Here is a 22,201-nt window from a genome sequence, read left to right as displayed (position 1 = left end):
GGGCAGGTTTGGGGTCTGCTGAGGGGACAGAGGTCAAGGCTCCAGCCTTGGCACCAGCTCCAGGGTGGTGGGTCCGAGGCGGGGCTGCTCAGGGCAATTAAAACCCAGTCCTACACCCTGACGGGGGGGGTGGTTTACATCCAGAAGTTGTTCCCATGGAGGGAAACCTCGGCAGGGACGTGCTCGCCAGCCAAGCCAGGGAGACCCACCAAGCTGCGCTTGCACGAGCCCCACAGCCACCAGCATGTCTGGAGGCACCACGTGCCGCCTGTTTGGCCACATCTTGGTCCATGGATGGCTCATCTGGAGCAAGGAGTTGCAGACAGAGTGGGGCTGCTCCCATCCTAGCAAACCCCAAATTTAGGAAACGTGGTGCGAGCCACATCCACCCAAAACCAGGGCTCTGAACCAGTTGCCGAGACAGAGGGGACCGAATTTCCCATTGCGGCTTTCGCTCTTCCCAGCCCTGTCAGGGAGTTAAAAGGGAGTCGGGTTTAAGCACGAACGCAGCCAGGAGGATGAGGTGACGGAGGAAGGCTGCAATGCTCCATCCCAGGACCAAGCACACACCCCCACCCCACCCTCAAAGCAAAGGCGAAAGCCTGGTGAAGCCAAAATAAAGGCACAGGACACGGCTGGCCAGGTCGCTGCATCCATTCTCATTTATTGCAAGCACACCACCACCGCACACCTTCCTCTTGGCACTTAGTTGTCTGTAGTTGTTTTAAAAAAACAAACAAAAAAAAACCCAACAAAAAACCCACCACACACACGTTCCTCAGGCGCCATGCTGCGCAGAGACGCGACAAGTTTATCACAGGGTATTTTTTTATATATATATATATATATATATATATACTTTTTTCCCCCACCTTTATTTTTTTGCAAGTGTGGTCACTTCTAAAAGAGAGAAATAAATTAAAAAAAAGTACTATTTAAAAAAACCTGCCTGTGGCTTTGGGAATGTGCCAGTAGCTCCCCCAGCAGCTGCCCGCGGGGAGAGGGGAGGCTTTATTTATTTTCCTTTTTCCTTTCTTTTCACTTTTGTTTGAAACGGACAGTATTTCTCTTCTTTTTTTTTTCTTTTCTTCTTTAATATACTACAGCCTGGAATTCAGTGCAATAGATACAACTACAGTGCAGGTAATGAACTATACAAAAGTCATCCTAACCATGTACAAGCTTTATCTTAGTCGCTATAGAAACTATACCTTTGCATCTGTACCTTTTTGTATACATTATACAGTGTGAATATACTCAGAGAATATTTACAGTACTTTGCTTGTCAAATCAGAAACACTATAACTTAAATGTCTACTATTAACAACCATTGAACAAAAATATATATAATATAAATATCTTCCAGTCTATACACAGAGCAGGAAATGGATGTATCCGTGTGATGGTGGATTTTGGTGAGTCTGGGATTTGGGGCGGGGGCTAGCGATGGAGAGGGGGGGTGTTGCTGTAGGGTGTGGCTGCCGGCGCTTCACCATCAGGCAAATATTGCCGAGATTAAACCAAAAAAAGAGAAAGAGAGAGAGAGAGACACCCCCTCTCCTCTTGTCCCCTCCCAGCTGAAATTCGGGCGAAGGGAGACGAAAAGCCGCTGGCGGAGACGACGCTCCACAACCGGCGACAGGCCATCGACCTCTCCAGCTGCTCGGGTCCGGACCGCTCCATCCTCAGCGCTCCCCCGGCACAGGGAAACCGCCTGCCCGCAAACCCACCGGGGGCTTCAAATCAAATTCAACTGTTTTCAAAAATAACTCGTTGGGTTTGGGTTTTTTTTCCTTTAAAAAAAATCGTTGGTTTAGATTTAGTCAATTTGATTTTTCTATGATTAGAACATTAAAAAAAAAAGCTTCCTTTAAAAGTTTTCCTTTAAAAACTTCCGCTACGTGATTTCTCATTAAATAACCTATCGCGTCATTAAAAAAAGGAAGCCACCCTCCTACTGGCGGAGGCTGCGTGGTTGGTTTTTAAACCATCTATTGGCTTTGAAATCCTGGACGCGAAACCAGCTAATAAAATAATAATAAAAAAAATCGTTTCTAGCAGAAAAAAAATAAAATAAAATAAAAATAATAAAATAGGTCAGTCTGTCCCCGATAAACCAGTGGGGGAGTCTGGAAAAGGGGTATATGCACAAGAGCCGGACCCCCTGCTCCCTCCTTCCTGGTTTCTGTACAAAGTGTTTTTAAAAAATTCCACCCCAGCGAACTCAGGAGAGAAGGTGGGCGGCCAGGAGGAGCCGCCGGCAGGTTACACCTGGGAGTCGGCACCCAAGCTGTGAAACTCATCCGGGGTTTTGTCGCTCTGGCTCGCTCCCCCCTGACGGAAACCAGAGGCGATTTCATCGAAGGTCCGACCCTTCGTCTCTGGCACCTTGAAGTAGGTGAAGATGAAGAAGAGGACTAGCAGCACTGTGAAGATGATGAAGACGTAGGAGCCGCAGAGTTGCTGGGAAGGAGAGAGGAGGAAGGGGTTAAGTGTGCGGATGGAGATGCTGCTCCATCACCGCGGCCCCGAGTGGAGCAACAGACCGAGGCTGAAGGACCACCCAGCAACCATCCGGCCCGTATCTGCCGCCATGGCCCAAGGCTTGGGTCTTCCTTCCCTTTTAGAGTATCTCCAGTCGGAAGGGACCCACCAGGATCATTGAGTCTGACTGCCCGCTCCCTCCCGAGATCCTGGCCCCATCCCTCTTCCCTAGAAGCCAGTCCAGGCTTCAGGGCTCCAGAGGAGGTGCAAACCCAATGGGTGCAAGGTGAGGCTCGTGCCCCCAACCCGGTCCCCACCGCCAGCATTGGGAGAGGATTACCGCGATGTACTGGAAGCCCATGCCCACGATGAAGTTCGAGGTCCAGTTGGACAGCCCTGCCACAGCGAAGGCTGCGGGACGAGGTCCTTGGCTGAACAGTTCCGCCACGATAAACCAAGGGATGGGGCCTGGACCGATCTCAAAGAAGGCCACGAACCCAAAGATGGCCACAATGCTGAGGTAGGACATCCAGGGCATTTGGTCCTAGTCCAAGGGAGAGAGAGAAGGTCGGTTCGGTGAAGGGGGACGAAGCATCTGGCCACCCCAGATGATAAGACTCAAACACACGTGGTGCTGGTGTGGTGCCAGCATGTGTGGTGCTGGCTTCACAAAACGTGAAGTTTCTCCGGCCTGGAGACTGGATTTCTGGGACCTCTAGAGAGGCAGCGGGGACCACTCAGCCATCACTTCTAGGAGGACAAGTCCTTCCTCCTCCCCAGCCAGACCTCCTCCTCCAAGCCACCACAGCAAGGGGCAGTGCACAGGACCTCGTCCCAGCCCGCCAATCCCCTCAACGCCCATCGCTCACCAGCAGCGTCAGGGCAATGGTCATGAGCACTGCACACCCTGCCATCCCTGCCAAGCCAATGAGGTGGAGGGTCCTGCGTCCGGCTCGTTCCACCACGAAGAGCTGTTGAATGGAGACACGTGTCCATCAGCACCTCCCCAGCCTGGAGGAAATCCCCCTTCTCTCCACCTTCCCCAGTGAGAGCTTGGTGGGCCAAAACTCACCGAAACGACTGTGAAAGCCGTATTCACCACGCCAGAGCCAATGGTGGCGTAGACGGGCTGCTCCACACCTGACTTCTCGAAGATGCTGGTGGAGTAGTAGAAGACCTACAAAGGGGGATGTGGCGTGAGGAAAGGAGTCAGGTCGTGGAGCCAGCACAACCCAAGTTCTGGGTGAAACAAGCTGACCCACGGCATCCAGGTACCCCCAACACTCACTGCATTGATCCCTGAGAGCTGCTGGGACAGCTGCAGGACGATGGCGATGAGAATGGGTTGGCGATACATGGGGGAACGGAAGAGCTCCATTATGGTGACCTTCTTCTCCCTCATCATTTGCCGGCTCTCCTCCTTCATCTCCTGGAGGTCACTGCTGACGTCTGTCGTGCCCCGCAGCTTCTTGAGGACTACGGGTAAGAGGTGGAGTCAGGAGCAGCTGAGGACCGTCCTGCATGGTGGGACAAGCTCGGGAACAGAGGTCACTCACCACTCTTGGCTTTGTTCTCCTCGTTGCGGTTGATCAGGAGGAAGCGGGGGCTCTCGGGGGCAAAGGGCAGGATGATGCACTGCAGCAGGGCAGGGACGAAGATGAACCCCAGGAGCAGCGGCCAGAGTGAGTCATTTCCCATGATCAAGTCCAAACCAAACACCTGCAGATGAGAGGGGTTGGGCCACCCTTTCCCAGCTCAAGTTGGACCCAACTCTGCTGCTCACGGGGGCACTACAGGCTTGGACACCCATTGGAGGGACGCAGAGAGCTGTGCTGCTTCCAGGTGGGCAATAGACATCCTGTCATGACGCCACCCATCCCAAAGCTTAAGATCTCATGGCGCTCCTGCTGAGCTCCAGGTCCATCCCTCCAGCCCCAGCTCCATCTGAATGGCCATGCAGATCCACAGCACAGGCAATGCTCTGCGCTGCTGCACTAAACCCCGTACCCTGCAGACCCTGATGAACATCGGTATCAAAGATGGAGGAACGCCCCTCCCACCCTGAGCCAGTTCTCCGGCACTTACTTGCGCGATGAGGATGCCCAAGACGATGCCAAGCTGGTGGAAAGTCCCCAGTGCGCCCCGGAGTGCAGTGGGCGACACCTCGCCCACGTACATGGGCACGAAACCGGTGGTGAGGCCGGAATAGAGGCCAATGATGAAGCGACCAAGGATAAGCATCTCGAAGGAGAAAGCCATCTTGGAGAAGCCCATGAGGACGGCAGACACAAAGGCGAGAATGTTGGACATCAGCATGGAGTTGCGCCTGGGGAGGGAAGGGAGGAGGGTGAGGAGGACCATGGGTGCCAGAGAGGCTGAAGGAGTGTCAAGGGAAGCCAAACACCAGCTCTGTGCAGGAGGGAGACATCCCTGGGATGCTGGGGTGGGGAGAGGCTGCACAACCCCCTGCATTGAGTTCCACCACGCTTGGTGCTCACCGTCCAAAGCGATTGACAAAGAGCCCCACGGAAAAGGATCCAATCATGCCTCCAACAGAGAAGATGGCAACGGAGAGGGACCAGAGCGTGGTGAGTGTGGCAGGGCTGATGGGCTCCTCGTATCGGTACAGCCAGGTACGGTTGTAGAAGTCCTCAATCACCTGCAAAAGAGCGGGGAGAAAGGAAGCCACAGGTTAAAACTGTCCCCATTTCATCTGTGCCACCAGTGTTATGAATTGCCCGGCCTCAGCCCAGCTACATACAGACCCTTGGCCAGTGAGTGCGGCTCACAAGACAATGCATCACTGAGCTGGGAGCCGCCCAGCCGGTGGCTCGGCTCCAACCCAAGGGAGGAAACCTGATGGGATGCGCGGGGGAAATGCAGCCAGACGGGTTCTCGTCTCGCCCTGCCGAGAGAGGCTCGGCATTGCCAAAATAACTCTTTCGCCTCGCCAGGTGGCCACAGGGAGGTCACACTCCTCCCTGGGGCACGGGAGGCAGGGAGGGATGCTTCCATCACCGGAGGAGAAGCAACACGGAGGGGGGAGATGGCAGAGATGCTGGAGGAAGGCGAGGAAGACAGCAGGGTCATCGGGGCAGCTGGAGGTGGACAAGATCGATTCCCATCCCCATGGACACTCCCTTGAATTTAATTTCTAGGTTTTTTTTCTGCAATACTTCCACAACGCCATACTTCTGCCATAATTCTGTAATACTGCAATGTATCTGCTACGCTAACATCCAAGACAGGTGCTTGTTTTTAATTACCGTCTTTGCAGAACACCCTTTTTATTTATTTTTTTTAATGTATTTTTAAAGCCAGCCCACTGCTGAAAGCTTCAAGTAAGTTATTTAAGGGTCACCCATACCCAAAACAAAAAAGCAAAGGGCTCGATAACATGCCCAACCAACCCTGGCTGGACAGAGCAGAGATTTTGTGGAAGCAGGGGAAGCTGCTGCTGGACATCAAGTGGCTCAAAGACCTCCCTGCTTCAAAGGGTTTTGCATACACGCAGCTCCCGATTATGTGTTCACACAATGCCGCTTCGTTTTCTTCGTTTTCTAGTTTTCCCATCACTTCAAGCACAAATGAGAGCCCCTGGCAGAGGCAGCGCAAGAAATACAGCCTGTGCTTCACTATAAATTTCAATAATGTGATTTTTTTAAAAAGTTGTTCCTTTTACAAAGCCCCTAAACCATTAGGATTTCAATATTTAAGTGATTTAATTTGCCTCCCGCTTCACCTGGAAGTTTTGACACCTTGGGGGCTTTTTCCCCTTATCCTAAGATCACCAAAATAAATAATTGATATTATTATTTGGAGAACCCAGGACTGGCTCAGGCTCTTGGTGGGGGTACGCAGGTCTCTGCAGACACTCCACCAAACCTTGCAGTGCTCTAGATTCCTCCCCACTTTCCCGAAAGCCTCCATCTCTCTCCCCCTGAAGCAGAAAAAAATTAATCCAAGCAACAGCAGATGCCCCAGTGCTGGCTGAGCTACGCCGGGCTGTGCTTTGGCTTATCAAGAAATAACACCCAAATACCCCCCCTCCCAGCCTCCTTTCCTCCTGCAAAAAAGAATGGATGGAAAAAACCCACCATGAGCCCATTGTTGGGAGAAAAGGAGATGAAAAATTATGAGTTTAAAGTGAGAAGCGTGAAAAAAATTAATTGCATTTCCCAAAAGTTGGGCTTTTTTTCTCCCTCCCTCGCCCTCATTTCATTTCAGCTGAGTGCTTCCTACCAGCCCTCACCCAGTTTCAGGCCGTCCCCTCCACACATCACGTCTGCAAACACCTCACAAACACCAAGCCGCTGTTTCAGCAGTGGGCAGGACTATATTAAGAGGACCACAAAACCGGCGCTCAGCCTTCCACCTGAGAAAGGAGCCTTTCTGCAAGGCTGCCGGCCATGGGGAGCTGGGGCCAGCAAACACTGCTGCACTTGCACTGATGAAGCCAGGGAAGTGATGCACCCCAGTCCTGCACCCCCATCCGTACCCATCCCAATTCTGTGGCCCAATGCATCCCAATGTATCCCCATCCTGCACCCTGATGCATCCCAATTCCAATCCTTTACCCCAATGCACCCCCATCCTGCACTCTGATGCACCCCAATCCTGCGTCCCAGTGCACTCCGATGCACCCCAATCCCAATCCTTTGCCCCAATGCAGCCCAATGCAACCCCATCCAACACCCCAATACATCCCAATTCCAATCCTGTACCCTGATACATCCTGATGTATCCCCATCCTGCACCCTGATCCATCCCAATCCCAGTCCTTTGCCCCGATGCATCCCCATCCTGCACCCCAATGCATCCTCATCATGTATCCCAACTTCCATCCTGTGCCACAATTTATCCCCATCCTGCACCCCAATTTATGCCAAAGCATCCTCATCCTGCACCCCAACGCGTCCCCATCCCAATCCTGCACACCAGCGCGTCCCCATCCTTAAAGGTGGGATCAACCCCCATGCTCAGAGCATCCTGCTACGCAGGACAACACTCATCCTGCCTCCCCTCGTGCTCCTGATACAGAGCACCCCAAATCCTTTCCTCCCTCAGTTCTGCACCCCAAACACAACATTACTTACTGGGTGACTTGCCCCTAAAATACACAGCCCATCCCTGGCCTGAGCCCCAAGGGTTTAATCCTAAAAATGCACGAGGGAAACTGAGGCAACACCCTCAGATCAGGGTGGGATCTGGCTTTCCTGGGGGGTTCTGTAGGAACTGGAGCTCAATCCCAAGGGAAGACCCCAGCTCAGGCATGATCCCTGCCCATGTCAACCTGAGCAGCGTCTCCTGGGTTGGGAGAGGATGGAGAAAAGTCCTTCAGCTGCAGGGAAACGACGCACGTCCTCGGGATGCAGGGGCCAGGCTCTGACACAAGGTGGTAATTACAGAGTGCTTGTTCCCCACGGTGCCAGAGCTCGGGGAAAAACGAGGGCAGATGCCAGAAAGCAGCTCCTCAGCATGCTTCCAGGGATTTCCCAGCTCGCAGCCGTTTCAAATGCTGCTCCTGTTGCCCATCTCCAGAGGAGGATCCTCACCACTGGCCCAGCACGAACATTGCCAGCGCGAATCGGTCCAGGATTTTTTAGCAGGGCGACACTTTTGGCAGATGGATGTATGCACCGTGGCCATGGGTGCAAGCACCAAGGGTGCTGGGCAGGAGTCGCAGCCTCCACATGAAATTCTGCTTGGGCCACTCACCGTGATTAAATGCAATTTAATGCAATACCTCAAATAAAGGCAATTTGTGTCTTTTTTGCTCTTTTCACACTGATGGGGTCTGGGAAGTTTTTGTACAGGGTCTTCTCTCCCACAAGGAGTTTTTTCAGCACTTGAGGCGAGATTTTGCAGCCCGCTCGCTGGTAATGGTATTAATACTCTCATGGCATGAATCCTGCCTTGGTGTTTTTAATTATTTGGGATGGTGCACCAGAGGCTGTGATGACGCTCGGGAACAGGCTCTGCTCTCACACAGCAGCAGCTGGACCTCACGTTGTCCTTCGACACCTTACCCTGGCAATTGAGCTTTACCCAGGGCACACTGCAAGCACCAGAAGGGATTTCTGAGCTAACATTTCCAAGCCTTTAACACCTCAAAAAAACATGTAATTTGGAGAAAGTCAAGTTTTTCAAGGCTCCCACGTACCTATCAGTCGCTGGAGGGTCCTGGCACTACGCTACGGAAAGGAGCAAGCACCTCCTGGTCTCCATCCCCCTTCGCACGCAGCCTGCCCCAGCCAAGCCTCTGTCCTCCTGGGGATGTCCTGCCCCTGACACTCCGGGATGCAAAGCTCCCATCGGAGCAGTCATTCTCCCCCTTCGAGATGACTCAGACCCTAATTAACTCCCAGACCTTCCCTAAAAGCCAAGGTTAAAAGTTACACCGGTCCCACCGGGAGAGCATCCTGCACACGTTCCTGGGATTTTTCCCAGCAAAAACGCTAAGCAAGGAGGAAACTAATTCTCCTGGGAAGGTGGGAGCTAAATAACTCCCTCACAAATCCCATTACAGGCAGTAAGCTGCCTAGCGGGATGTACTATTTTAGCCGGGCTGGCAGTGGATGCCGGTTTGTTTTCGGGCACGGGGGAGGGGTGGGGTGGAATTTTGCTATGGCAAGGTTGCTCAGCGCACGCTCACCTTTTGCGGGGCATTGATGACACCAGTATTGTAGCCAAATTGCAAGGAACCCAGCACCGCTCCTCCCACGGCGAGCATCAGGCGAGCCGTCATCTGCAGGAAAAGGGGAAGAAAACAAAAAAGAGGGGTTAAACTCAGGGTCCCAGCTATGCCCCCCTCCCATCAGAGAGGTCCCCCAGCGCTTCTCCCTGGGAAGCTGCAAGAGGAGGAGGGATGCTCTTAAGGTTGTGAGCACAAATACACTGGATAAAAGAGAAAACTTGCTTTTTTTATGGCATCCACGTGGGCTATGGGAAAAAACAACTAAAAAACTACTGGTTTGGGCTTAAAAAAAAAAAACCACACAAAAAACCACATTTGGGGACTCAAGGAATCTTTAGCCTCTGGAGTGGGGCAGGAGGTTTTATTTGGGCTCTCAGGATTCCCTCCGAGGGCTCCACATGACACCCAGGCAGCATGCCAGCGTGAGATGCTTTTGGGGATACTGCGGTGACGCCGCTGGCCGGTCGAGCATCGTCCCAGCATCAGCGCAAGGATGCCCCAGACACCCGCTACTAACAAAGTTTTTGCACTGGAGCCTAATTAACAGTCACTAAGCAAAATCCCGGCTATTTGGCAAACCCTTCACCCGCCTCCTCTTCCTCCCGCTTCAGCCAGAGCGACAATTGGAGCCTTGTTTGGGAGCAGGGTCAGGGCAGGCCAGCGCTCAGGCCACCTTCGTTAACAGCCCAATTATCCCAGGCAGGAGATTTTCCCGGCACTCAACTCCGAGAACCAGGATCCGACATTCCCAGTTAATCAGCTTTGGGAAGATCCACGTGAAATTTATAAGCCCCTTAATGTGGGGGGCTGGGCTCTCTCTGGTTATCCCGGGTACTGGTGTATCACCCTAACCCAGAGATGCTCCCCCAGCATCTTGGATTAACGTTCCCAAGGGATTGGTGCTAGTCAGACCCCACCTAAATGCAACCCCTAAATCAAGAGGGCTAATTGCAAAGCAGACTCAAAAAAAAAAAAAAAAAGATATTTTCTTATTTAAGAAGCAATTTCTTTTTCTTTTTTTAATAAATAATATAAATAAATATAACTAAGTGCTGCTCGCTGACCTCTCCTCTCCGGCCAAGCCACCTCCCCCCTGCATTAAAGTTTGCAGGGAAAAAGCAACAGGGAATAAAGCCAGCCCCATTAATGAAGCTCATTAATTAGGCTTGGCCTCAACACAACTAATCAGGGAAGTTTTGGCGCTTGGTTGTGTTCGGTGCTTCTGAATAAACCCACCCTGAGAAGAAAATACCCCGCTTGGGAGGGCAAAAACAGGCTGGAAAGTTGCTGGCATCCTAGAAAAACAAGGTAAAAGCCTCCAAAAATTCCAAAATCCTAACTCCGACCTCATCCACCCACCCATCACTCCACAAAACTGTGACGGGTTATACCGGGAGCACTGAAAGCAACCTGTGCTAGAACAAATGTTGCAAAAAAAAAAAAAGGTTAATTTTTGGGTTTGGGGGGATTTTTCTTTTGTTTTGGGGCGTTACAGGGTTTGGGGTGATTTTTTTTCTTTGCTTTTTGGGGGCCATCCCTTTCTTTTTGGGGATTTTTACTTTCCATCACTAAAGGCCGGCTTGCTCACCCCAGGAAAGCCAATGGGCGAACCCCCATATACGGTAAGCGCCCCAGTGAGTCACGGCTGCACCGTGCCGCAGGGATGGGGATGCATCATACCGGCATGAACTTTGCTCCGGGAAGGTGGCAGGTAGCAACACCTCTTCGCTCCAACACCAGAACACCAGTCGTTACCCCACAAAGGATTAAATAATAAAAAGTTTTTTGTTAGAGGTTAAAACTGCAAAAGTAAAATAAAAAACTTAAATTTTTAACCTTTACCAAAAACCTCTTTATATTTCTATTAAACTCCAGCAGCTTGAAGAGGCAAAGGGACAGAGTTGGTAGGAAGGCTGCCGGCATTTTTGAAGGCTCTGCCCAGGCAGGGTCACTGTGAGTCAGCTCCTCCCGCTCGCTTTGGGCTTCCCGGTTCCAAACACGCTGCCCAGCCCGATCTGGGAGCCTTTCGGCTTTAACCTCGCCATTAAAGGAGAGGCTTAAGATGGAGAGTCAGGGGAGGAAAAAAAAAAATAATTTGATTTTTAAGGGCAGCCTTGCATGGGAAACTCCTGCAAAATCACAGACAGGGTTTGGTTTTGTGTTGGGGTTTTTTTGGTTTTGGGTTCTGGTTTTGTTTTTTTTTTTAACTGCTTGCAGAAAACAGCAGCTTTATTTGGAGTTTAGGAAAAAAACAAAGCCACCATACCTCCCCTTCTTTCTTTTGTGCAATAAACTTACTTACTGCCCGGACATATCCAATACTTGTGGTTTGTTCCCTACTAACTCCTATACCTTATAGGAAAGTGAGCGCAGCACTTCTAATTTTAATAAGTTCAGATTTATTTTTTTTTCTGCTTCCTTCATCGCTCAAATGCAGAAGGCTGGACATTGGGAGGAGACAGACCCATGGGGTGACAGCAGCCCCCCCAAACCTGCAACAGGCTGCCTTTGACTTTAGAAGTCTTTTTTTTTTTTTAAACCCCCCCCCCCGCCTTTTTTTTTTTTTTTTTTTTTTTTACCTCTGGCACGGAAGGATTTCAGGATGCTGCCTGCTTCATGGAACAAGGAAATTAATAATCCCTTTAAAAATAATAACAATAAAAAAGTGTCCCAGGAGGGAATTCCAGGAAAATGCACATTTAGAAAGAGCCCATAAAAATTAGCTATGAGGCTTTAACAAGCATCCCGAAGGCTGATTGCAAGAGGTCCCATTCTGGGACAGATGCAGGGGGGTGACTGCGGGGAGGGGGTGCAGCCTTGCAGAATCTTGCACACTCGTTTGCACACTTGTGCACACTCACCAGAGTGAAGATAACTGGACCCGGCTGCTGCCCGGGATAACACGGCTGCATGCTGGCTCCCAGCCCAGGAAAAACTTACGCACCCACTAAGGGCTGGGTAAAACCTGCTCCTAAAGCCACGGTATGTGCCACACCGCCGGCATTTACCAATGGGGGGGTTTGATGCAGCCAAAGAAGAGAGGTAGCACCGGCACTGTGGGGATCAGCCAAGATTTTGGGGGATTATCAGCATGGGAAAAAACTCATGGTGAGGAGAAGCGGAGTCAGAGCAGCATTATTTTTTATTATTATTTATTTATTTTCCTTAAAGGTCAGCTGGGGATGGCGACACGATCCTTCCGAGTTTTGTAACCACAAGAGCGTCTGCGACAAGCCCGGGAGACGTTTTTGCATGCAAAGAGCTGGAGCAGCCCAGCTCCGTGGGCAGAAAAGCATGTTCCGCTTTAATAATATTAAATATTAAATTTAAGGGCGGAGGGGTGAGCTCGTCTCCCAGCACCCCCAGCATCCCTACTGCCAGCTGCTTCAATAAAATCCCTTTTTTCCTTGCAAAATACACTGTGGATCTAAGCATTGCCCACAAGAGCACAGCAAATTGTTCCTGCAATTAATTACCTTAAAAAACCCAAAACATTTCTAACCCAAATTTATCCAATGGAGCGGTTAGCAAGATGGAAAAGCAGAGGGAGCGCATCTCCAGCTCCATTTCGGTAGCTGGGAGTTAAGCCCGGCCGGCAACGCATCAGATTTCTTCGTTACGAGAGCAAATTTCTTTTTAATTCCTTCCCCCATCGACGCGCTGCCGGTAGTCACGTTCCCGGCTCCCAGCCCCAAACCCACACCTTGCCCAAAAAAAACACAAAAACAAACCAGTGCTGGAGTAAAGCCAGTTTTACATAAAAGCATAAAAAATATAATATATATTTATAAATTTAAATTTATAAAAACCCTAGTATTCCCAGTGCTCCAAAGCTGGGGGGGGAAAACAAGGAGTTGTTTGCTGGGGAGAAAAATAAGAGGAGTCGTTCCCGTAACATCTTTAATTAGAATAAAATTATTATTTTTGTTTTTAATTATGCGTTGCCCCGTGCTTTGCACCGCCACAGAGTCAATTTTTTATTATTTCCTTCCCCGGGAAAAAAAAAAACACAACAAAAAACCAACAAAACAAAAACCAAACACAAAAAAAACACACAAACAAAAAAATCCACCCTACATACTTGAATATGTCCCAAAACGCTCCCAGGAGGGAATATTTTGGGAGGCAGCATCCCCAGGCGAGGCCGGGACAAGCAAAGCCCGGGGTCTAACGTTAATGACCCCACGGCAATTAACTCACCTTCCTCACTTAGGGCCTGACATCGCATTGCTTTAACCCACCTCTGATATTATAAGTCACTCTATTTGAGGGGGGTTGTGGCACTGGGAGGACTCGGCTGCTGCCGACTGAGTTTATGTTATTTAACAACTCAGTTTGGGGGGGGGGGGGGAAGGGTATAAACTGATAGGAATTGGGTCAGAACAGCGCAAAGATCTCACGCCATGATGGGAGCCGGCTGTACCCCAGCATCGCCGGGGGCGTCCCGGGGTGCCCCCTCCAGTGTCCCCCCGGTCCTGCACCCCTCAAAAGCAAACTCGGCACTTTTAGGGCCTTGTTGCCTCTTCCACACCCCCAAAATGGGGCCAAAAGTGCTCTTTTTGGCTCTTTCCTTCGCACTTTCTCACCTCAGAAGGGTTGGGTTGTTCCCCCCCCGTTCCAAAAAAAACACTCTTTCCCAGACGCACTACGAAGCGCTGGGGCTGCGGGGTGGGTTCTTTAGGAGCGCTTTCCCTCGTTTCCTGAGGTAAAAATTTTTTAGAAAAATGTTTGTTTTGCGTGGCGGCGCCCCGGCGCGGGCACCCACGCGTGTCGGCAGCGCGGTGTGGGCTTCCCCAGCGGCGCCGGACAGCTGGAGGAGGCCAAACACAGCCCGGTTACCTCCCCCCCGCCCGGACCCCCACCTCACCTCACCTCACCCGGATCGCCCGCGGACGATCGTTTCTTTCTCCGGTTGTGTAACGCGAGGGGGGAGCGGGGGGGGGGGGGGGGGGGGGGCGGAGGCGGGGAAGCGGAGAGGGGGGAAGATGTCAGGTTTCCCAGGCGCGGCGTGCTCACCTTGCTGCCGGTCTCCATGGCGGCCCCGGGGTGGCGGCGGGGCGGCGGGGCTGGCGGCGGCGGGCCGGGGCCGGGGCCGGGGCCGGGGCCGGGGGGGGGGCGGCGGAGCGGCGCGCGGCGGAGCAGAGCGGTGACGCGCGGCCGCGGCGGGGGCATTGAAGCGGCTTAAGAGAGCGGGCGAGCAGGGGCGCGCGACGGCGCGGGACAGCGGCGCCCATTGGGCGGCGCGGGGAGGGGGCGGGGCCAGGCTGGAGGGAGAGAGGGAGGGAGGGAAGGGAAGGGGGGGAGGGGCGGGGGGAGGGGGCGGGGCGCCGAGGGGCGTGCGCGGGGGCGTGGGGGGGGCGCGCGGGGGGCGGGAAAGGTGGGGGGGAGGGCGGGGAGCGCGTGTGGGTCTGCACGCGGGCGCGGAGCGGGGAGGGGGGGGTGTGCACGTGCCTGGGGGGGGGCACGTGCGTGAGAGTGCAAGCGCGGGCGGGCCCGGGTGTGCACGCGTGTGAGCGTGCAAGTGCGCGTGCACTCGCGTGCGCGCTTGTGAGCGGGCAAGTGGGGAGGGGGTGTATGCGGGGGGGGGAGGCGCGCGCATCGGCGCAGGAGCGTGCGCGTGCCTGTGTTTGCACACGGGTGAGCGTGCAAGCGCGGGGGTGCACGCCTGTGGGCGCGGGCGCGCGCGCGCGTGCAAGTGCGCGTCCACACGAGCGTGCAAGTGCGCGCGCGCCTGTGCGTGCGCAGGCGTGAGCGTGCAAGTGCGCGCGCATACGAGTGTGCAAATGTGGGGGCGTACGCCTGTGGGTGTGCGTACGTGTGACTGTGCGAGTCTGCGTGCACACGAGCGTGCAAGCGTGTGCGTGCCTGTACATGTGTGCATGTGACCGTGCAAGTGTGTGTTCCTGTACGTTTGCGTGTGCTTGTGTGGCCTCACGTGTGTGTGTGTGTGCCTGTACACGCGTGTGCGCTTGTGCAAGCCCTTCGCTGCGAGCCCCGGTGAGTTGTGCGTACGTGTGCGTGCGCCTGCACGCACCTGCGTGTCTTTCTGTGCGCACGCACGCGCACATGTGTGTCCGCACCTGTACGCGTGCGCGTGTGTGCAATGCATCGGGGGGCGCGCGCATCTGTGCGGACGAACGCATCCGTGCACGCGTGCGCTTGCCTACGCGTGTGCGTGCAACCGCCTGCGCATCCTCGCCTATCCGCGGCCGCGCGTGCCTCCGGGCGCAGGCGCGTGTGTGCGCACACGTGCGCAAAACCCTGTGACTGGTGCAAAACCCCACGTGCGGCGCAAAACCCTGCGGCCCGTGCGAAACCCCGGGCCTCGTGCAAAACCCTGCGCCTGGTGCAATACCCTGCGGCCTGCGCAATACCCCACACGTGGTGCAAAAAACCCTGCACCCGGTGCAAAACCCCACATGCGGTGCAAAAACCCGCGGCCTGTGCAAAACCCCAAGCCGGGTGCAAAACCCTGCACCCGATGCAAAACCCCACATGCGGTGCAAAACCTCGCACCCGATGCAAAACCCCGGACCCGGCGCAAACACCTGCACCTGACACAAAACCCTGCACGCGGTGCAAAACCCCGGGCCGGCTGCAAAACGCTGCACCCGCTGCAACCCCTGCCGGGCTGGCATGGGAGCAAGCGGAGCACCCCTTCTCCCCGTTTTGCAGGGTGCAACGAATTTTTGGGGTGCACGCAGCTGAAAATCCGGAGGGAAAACCAGCCGGGCAGGGGGTTCTGGGGTGGATGTGCCGACGCGCACGTCCGCCAGCTCCTCCCATGCCGGCGTCCCACCGCCACGCCACAAAAGGTGATGCCGGGGGTCCCACGCGGGGATGAGCCTGCAGCTCTTTGTCCACCCTCGGGCCCCCAAATTTCCCCCTTTCCCCTCCGCAACCCCATCAAAAAACCAGTCAAGATCCTTAAAATCATAAAAAGCATTCAGGAAATTCAAGCGCTCGCATTGTTTTCTTCCGAAGAAAATGCAAAAAAAAAAATCGCCCCCCCCCCAAAAAAGCAAAACAAAGGCAAAAGAAAACTGCAAAGAAATTGCAAAAATTGCAAAAAAATGCAAAAATCGGGCAAAAATGCAAAAACAAAAACCTGCAAAACATGCAAAAACGATGCAAAGAAATCATGCCAAAAAGTTGAAAAATGCAAAAATCAGGCAAAAATAACGCAAAAACCTGCAAAACATGCAAAAATAATGCAAAAAAAAACTTGCAAAAAAAAGCAACAGAGTTGGAAACCACAAAAATAATGTCCCCCAAAATTGGGGGGGGGGGGGGGGGGAGCGCAAATGTAATGTGAAAACAACACAAAAAGCAGAAACTGGGCAAAAATGCCCCAAAATCCAAGCCAGCGATTCATTTTCTCTTCCTAAACCTGCAAAATTTTGCCCCAAATTTGGCCATTTTTGGCAAATCCTCGCCCCTAAACTCCAATAAATATAATTTTTAGCAATCCCAAGGGATTTCCCCCCCTCCCCCCCCATTTTTTTGCTCATCCCAAAGAGGATGGGTGGGGGGGTGGGGTGGTAGATTTTTGTGCTGATTCAGCATTTCGGGGGGAGGGGGGAGAACTCCCCCAACCCCGAAGTGCTGGGAGTCTGTCGGTCGGGAATGCTGACGGAAGGGAAAAGGGCCGGAGGAGGGATAATCCCCGGCGGTGCCGATGAGCCGGGCAGGGATTTAGGGGAGATTTGGTCAGTGCCGGCCCTTTGAACGGGGAAAAAAGGGTTAAAATAATATCCTGGGGGAATTGAGGGGGAGTGGGGGAGGCATGGGAATGAGGGAAGAAAAGGGAAAATTGGGATTATTTTTTCTTGAAGGGTCAAAGGGCAGCGGGGGGGACACCAGAGGCCACAGGGATGGACTCAGGGAGTCGGGTTGAGTCAAGGCCAGAGGCCACGGGGATGGGCTCGGCCTCTCCATCCTCGCCCTCTTCCCCTCTGACTGGCACACACACACGCACACGCGCACACGCATGCACACACCCCCGCATGCACCTGCGCGCACACCACCCCCCACGCCTCCCCACGCCTCCCCACGCCACACACCCGGCAGGAGTTCTACTGAAAAACGTAATTCCTGGCAAACAAGGAAATCCAGTCTCCTTTATATCCCTTCCCTGTGCCACATCACGTTGTCATATAACGAGGTCATTACCTCGCGGCCTCTCCCATCCCTGCCCGTGTCTCCAGCCTTGGGGACACTGGGGACACGGGTGTCCCGGTGACACGCAAGGATTTGGGGGAGCGGGTCCTATTTTTTTTCAGCAAAGTTCAGGCTGGGAGAGCCTTTCTGGGGACAGTTTTCGGGTAATGGGCATCACCGGATGGCACAAAGGAGGGAATCTGGCTTGCCTGGAAGTCAATAACACTGGCGTCTCAGCAACCAAAAATCTTGGATTATCCGTAAAAAATTTAGGGAAAACTTCTGCACTTGAACTTGGATGCCGAGCATCCTTGGGTCGGAGTTAATCCACTTTGGGGGGGGGGTATTTTAATATTTCTAATGTCCTTCAATGCGTTTGAGCCTTGAGGAGCTTTAAAATAAGTCCCTGAGCCTAAAGGGTGGGTTTTTTCTTTTTAAAATCCAGGCAAAAATGCCCAAATATGGCATTTCCAGAGATCCACCATCCCAATTTCTCCCCATCCCCAATAAATCACGGGAAAAAAAAAACCCCTCACCCACAGGACCTTGTAATCCCTATTGCTGCTTGCGCAACAGCCCTGGCCCCGAACAGCTGGAAGCAGCTGTCAACATCTGGCTGGCGCCGCACCCCGGTGACCCCATTGGCACAGCGGTGTTCGGCAAATTGGGTCAAGCGGCGGCGGTTTTGCTGGCGTGAGGCTCTTTGAAGGTGCAGGTTGTAGATGGGATGGGTTTTGGAAGTGGCTGAAGCTGGAAGACATCAGCCCGGGTGATGTAATTAGGGACAAAGTCCATAAGGAAATTGGGATTTGTAATAAAATTGGGTTGGGCAATGCTGGCACAACCTTCTGCGGGAATTTCAGCCCTAAAATGTCTTCGGTTGACTTTTCCAGAGGGATTTTGCGTTGCTTCCGGAGGGAGTTTTTTGGTTCCATCCTTATCCAAGGGGATGGTCCTGCTGCACCCTGGCACCACGTGGTCCAGCCCGAGGGATGCAGTGGAGCATCAGCCCCGTCACCCCAACCTGGGAGACATCCGAGCTCTTTACCGTCCATCCACAGGGTTTGGATTTAACAGCTGGATGCTCTTGGATTTCGCTTTTTGTCTTTAAACCAGGACTAGTTAAACCCCTCTCCGTGTTAGGCCAGGATTAAAGTGCGTTAAACCCTCCACTCCTTGGGTTACAGACAGATATTCTGCAGTCAAGACAGCAATAGCGCAGAACCCAATAAAAGCAATTATTGTCATTTAATTTATCCCAAACCATAAGCAGTGAGCCCCGTTTAAAGTTTTCCAGGGTGGGCAGCCACTTTCTAGTCCTAAACTGCGCTGGGTTTGGTAGCTTTTCACCCTTTAAAGATGGAAAGGATTGGAAAAAAAAGGAAATTTCTGGTTTATCCATTAATGGGGGAAAATGATCCCCTCGTCCCAAGCCTTGCAAAAGTTGATTTTGCATTTCAGCCCTTAGTTTGCATTTTTAGGGCAACCCGACGTGCGTGGAAACATGGGGAGAAAAGAGGCTGTGGCTAAAAATAACCGGGTGAGTCATGCCACGGTGCTGGGAGGTGTCGTGCCGACGGAGCCGAAAACCATGGGAAGGGGAGGGGGGAAAAAAAATCCATTTTCCCTTCAGCTTCACATGTTCATGCAAGCAGATTCCTCTTCCTCCTCCAAGCAGAAAGAAAAAGGGGGAGATATATATACACACACACACACATACACACACACACACACACACACACACATATATATAGATTTATATAGACATATATGTGTGTATCGTGCTGCTTTTCCCTGCCCATAAAAACTCCTTGGACTTCACACAGCCCTCACACAGCCAAAATTGCAGAAAAAGGGGAATTTTTTACCCCTTTCCCATAACACTGAGATTAAATAATTCCCATTTGCTGGAGTTTTCTTCCCTTCAGGAGCTATTTCTGGAGCCAAAGGAGAGCGGCTGTTAACGATAATAATTAATCATTAATGATAAGAAGAGGATAACGACCGTTCCTGTGTCTTAATTTGCAGGGATGCTCCTTTTTGTTCAGTTTTTTACTAACCCAGTTTGGTTTTTTTTCATCCCATTCCCATGGTGTGAACAATGCTATGGGAGAATTTTGGGGCTTTGGGGGAGTTCAACCACTGGAATTTTTCTCCACCTGGGGACAAAAAGGGCGGAATAAGGACATGTTTGCCTGCTCCGAGGCCGGGCGGCTGATGCGTCCCCAAGGCCACCGACCTTGGCTCAAGGTCGCCGTGATAAGGGATGTGCGAGCAAAACTGCTCAAAAACTCCTGCTGGCAAAGCCCCCTGCACCCCATCACCCTGCAAAAAAGCATCCTCTCTTCCCTGACATGGCCATCCCAGAGGGAATCCACCCCAAACTGCTCCAGATTTAGGAATTCTCCAGGGTTTTGTGGGGCAGGGGAGGAGATGTTGCAGCAGCCAGACACTGAGCATCCCACAGCACCCAGAGAAATTGTGGGTTTGCTCCTGGACTGATGGCTTTCTTTGCAAGCAAATTTAGGTCTGCCTGGCCCGTGTTCCCAGTCGCGTTTGGCAAAACCAAAAAATGCTGATTTTTCACCCCAAATAGCCTAATTTTGCTAATTTAAGCCATTCTGAAAGCCTGCAAGCTGGTGGCGCAGAGGAAGCAACCTTCTGCCTGTTGGCATTGCCAAAATGGGCTTTCAGTGGCCAATCATTCATGGGGAGTCTGCAAAGAGGCTGGAGGGGGATTTTGGGTCTGATTTTCAGAGGTTTTGGGGACAGGGGAGTTACATAAATGTGCTTTTAGAGGCTGGGGAGCGTCATCATCGTCACAATATTAAATGCAAGGGTGGGACGGGGGATGGAGAGCGAGCCAGGGGATGGAGGACGAGACGCTCCACGCATCCCACTTCAGATGGAGAAGGAAGATCTAAAGAGCTTTAAGGATGCTCCATGGGACACCATTTAATTTTTAATTAATTAATTTAATGAAGAATTTCCCCCCCCATCCGCAAAAGGCGGGAGCTGGGTGGGTTTTTTCCCCGTGCACCCATGGGGAGCACATCGGATGCTAGGCACAGGCGGCGTTGGCATCCCAAGCCGTAAAACACCAAAGAGGGAAAGAAAAAGTTCAAAAATCTTCATATCTTGCATTAAAAATCCCTCCAGCTACGGGCAAGATGGGCTTTACCCCCCCCCCATCACCTTACTGGACTGGGAAATGCCCGTTTTCTGCACTGGGAATAGGTCGGAGCAAGCTCGCTTCAGCAATTACCACCCCGCAAGAAGACGGATTAATCTCCATTACCTAATTAACTCGCTGAATAATAATTAGTCAGGTATTTCTTTGCTCTTCAGTCATAAAAACTGTTTTGCAGGGGCATGTTTTAAAGCCGGTCCCATACATCAAACGCGTTTCTGCTAACTCAGAAGCAAAAAAAAAAAAAAAAAATATTCATCACCCTTGCCCCAGGGCGGCAAGCATCACCCTACTGCCCTGTGCCCTCCCATGCCGGCAGCACTGGGCACAGGGTTTGGGGGTCATCACCCTCCCAGCATGATGCAATTTGATTTTTTGGGGGTCATCACCCTCCCAGGATAATGCAGTTCAATTTTGGGGGGGTCATCACCCTCCCAGGATGATGCAATTTGATTTTTTGGTGGACCGTCACCCTCCCAGCATGATGCAATTTGATTTTGGGGGGGTCATCACCCTCCCGAGACGATGCAATTTGATTTTTCGGGGGCCATTATCCTCTCAGGATGATGCAATTTGATTCTTTGGGGGTGCTCCCAGCATCCCTCCATCTCACAAAGACTCACCCGCCCTCTCAATAACCCCATTCCCCAAACTCATGACTCAGCATCTCCCAAAAATTCAGGAGGCGGATTGCAAAACTCATGACTTGACCCGTTCCTTTCCAAGTTGGAGAAGAAGAAAAGCCATGCCGCCGGCTCACCTCCAGAAAAAAAGCCTCCCCCAACACCGTCTCCATCAGCTTTGGGATTTATTCAAATTTCTATTTAGGCTTTATAAATCATGAAGAATAAAAAGGTTGGATAGAAATTATCTCTATTATTATTAGCTGCGTCAGGTTGGGAGAGGTGACGAGTCAGCAAACGCGTGCCCTGAGCATCGATGGGCAAGATAAAGCAGTCTGCAACCCCTTTGCTCATGGATTTGTGGATATTCTCCCTATTTTTGGGGGTGTTGCAGAGCTGTTGGATCAAATGGATGGAAAACAGCCCCCCCCCAGTTGATTTTCTTGCAGCGCTGGGTCACCAGCCCCTCGCTTCTCCCAATTAAAAGAATTAAAGGAAGGAAATTGGAAATGCGGCCCCCGCTGCACCTCATCTGGAGTAATTAAAGCCCAAAGTTTTAATGAGTGGCTGATTAAATACAAAAGCAGAAGGAAAGGGAAATTGTCCACTCATTAAAAGAAAGTGGAGGCGGTGGAGCAGTGGGCTCAGACCCCCCAAAAATGTGAGGTAACGTAAAGGGTCTTGCTGCAGCCATAGGGAAGGGAATCAGTACCATTCGCCATTAAATCCCCAAATTTTGGGCTGTTTGTCCTGGCTGGATTTGGCTGGAGGGGATGCCAAGAGGCTTTTTGTACCTTATCTGGGCAGTTTGCAAGGTTTAATGATCTTCAATCCGATTTTGAGGCTCCGAGGGAACCTGAAAGTCCCCGACAGCCAAACCGGCTCCGCTATCTTCCAGGCTGGATTTTCCTTCCCCATTCCCAGGGGCTGTAAATGTGACGGGACCACTTCAAAGCCCCAGATATTTGCCGAAGGGCTGCAAACAGGGCCAGAGTCCCTCCCAAAGTGCCCAGGTGCAAAATATCCCCCTTTTTCTTAATCCTGCAT

The 22,201-nt window shown here is 52.2% G+C and overlaps 1 protein-coding gene across 3 annotated transcripts in view; it reads right to left on the bottom strand.

Annotated features, from left to right (window-relative positions):
- Positions 1 to 844: 844 nt before the first annotated feature.
- SLC2A1 (solute carrier family 2 member 1) overlaps positions 845 to 22,201 on the bottom strand; it is a 42,856-nt gene continuing 21,499 nt past the window's right edge. Inside the window, exons 2-11 of one of the 3 annotated variants that reach the window (XM_049793150.1) lie at positions 14,198 to 14,245; positions 9,140 to 9,232; positions 4,983 to 5,143; positions 4,570 to 4,810; positions 4,041 to 4,203; positions 3,773 to 3,960; positions 3,557 to 3,661; positions 3,354 to 3,455; positions 2,825 to 3,028; positions 845 to 2,463 (exon numbers count right to left, since the gene is read on the bottom strand). In XM_049793150.1, the coding sequence (XP_049649107.1) occupies positions 2,266 to 2,463; positions 2,825 to 3,028; positions 3,354 to 3,455; positions 3,557 to 3,661; positions 3,773 to 3,960; positions 4,041 to 4,203; positions 4,570 to 4,810; positions 4,983 to 5,143; positions 9,140 to 9,232; positions 14,198 to 14,215 (1,473 nt within the window). In that variant the 5' untranslated portion in view covers positions 14,216 to 14,245 and the 3' untranslated portion in view covers positions 845 to 2,265. Of the gene's footprint in view, positions 2,464 to 2,824; positions 3,029 to 3,353; positions 3,456 to 3,556; positions 3,662 to 3,772; positions 3,961 to 4,040; positions 4,204 to 4,569; positions 4,811 to 4,982; positions 5,144 to 9,139; positions 9,233 to 9,403; positions 9,650 to 14,197; positions 14,320 to 22,201 lie in introns of those variants that run through there. The other 2 variants (XM_049793120.1, XM_049793243.1) reach the window with 2 other exon arrangements.

Source organism: Accipiter gentilis, chromosome 1 (genome assembly GCF_929443795.1).
Source record: "Accipiter gentilis chromosome 1, bAccGen1.1, whole genome shotgun sequence".
Classification (NCBI taxonomy): domain Eukaryota; kingdom Metazoa; phylum Chordata; class Aves; order Accipitriformes; family Accipitridae; genus Astur; species Astur gentilis.
Note: the sequence above shows the minus strand (reverse complement) of the source record. Positions and strands in the feature narration are given on the sequence as shown.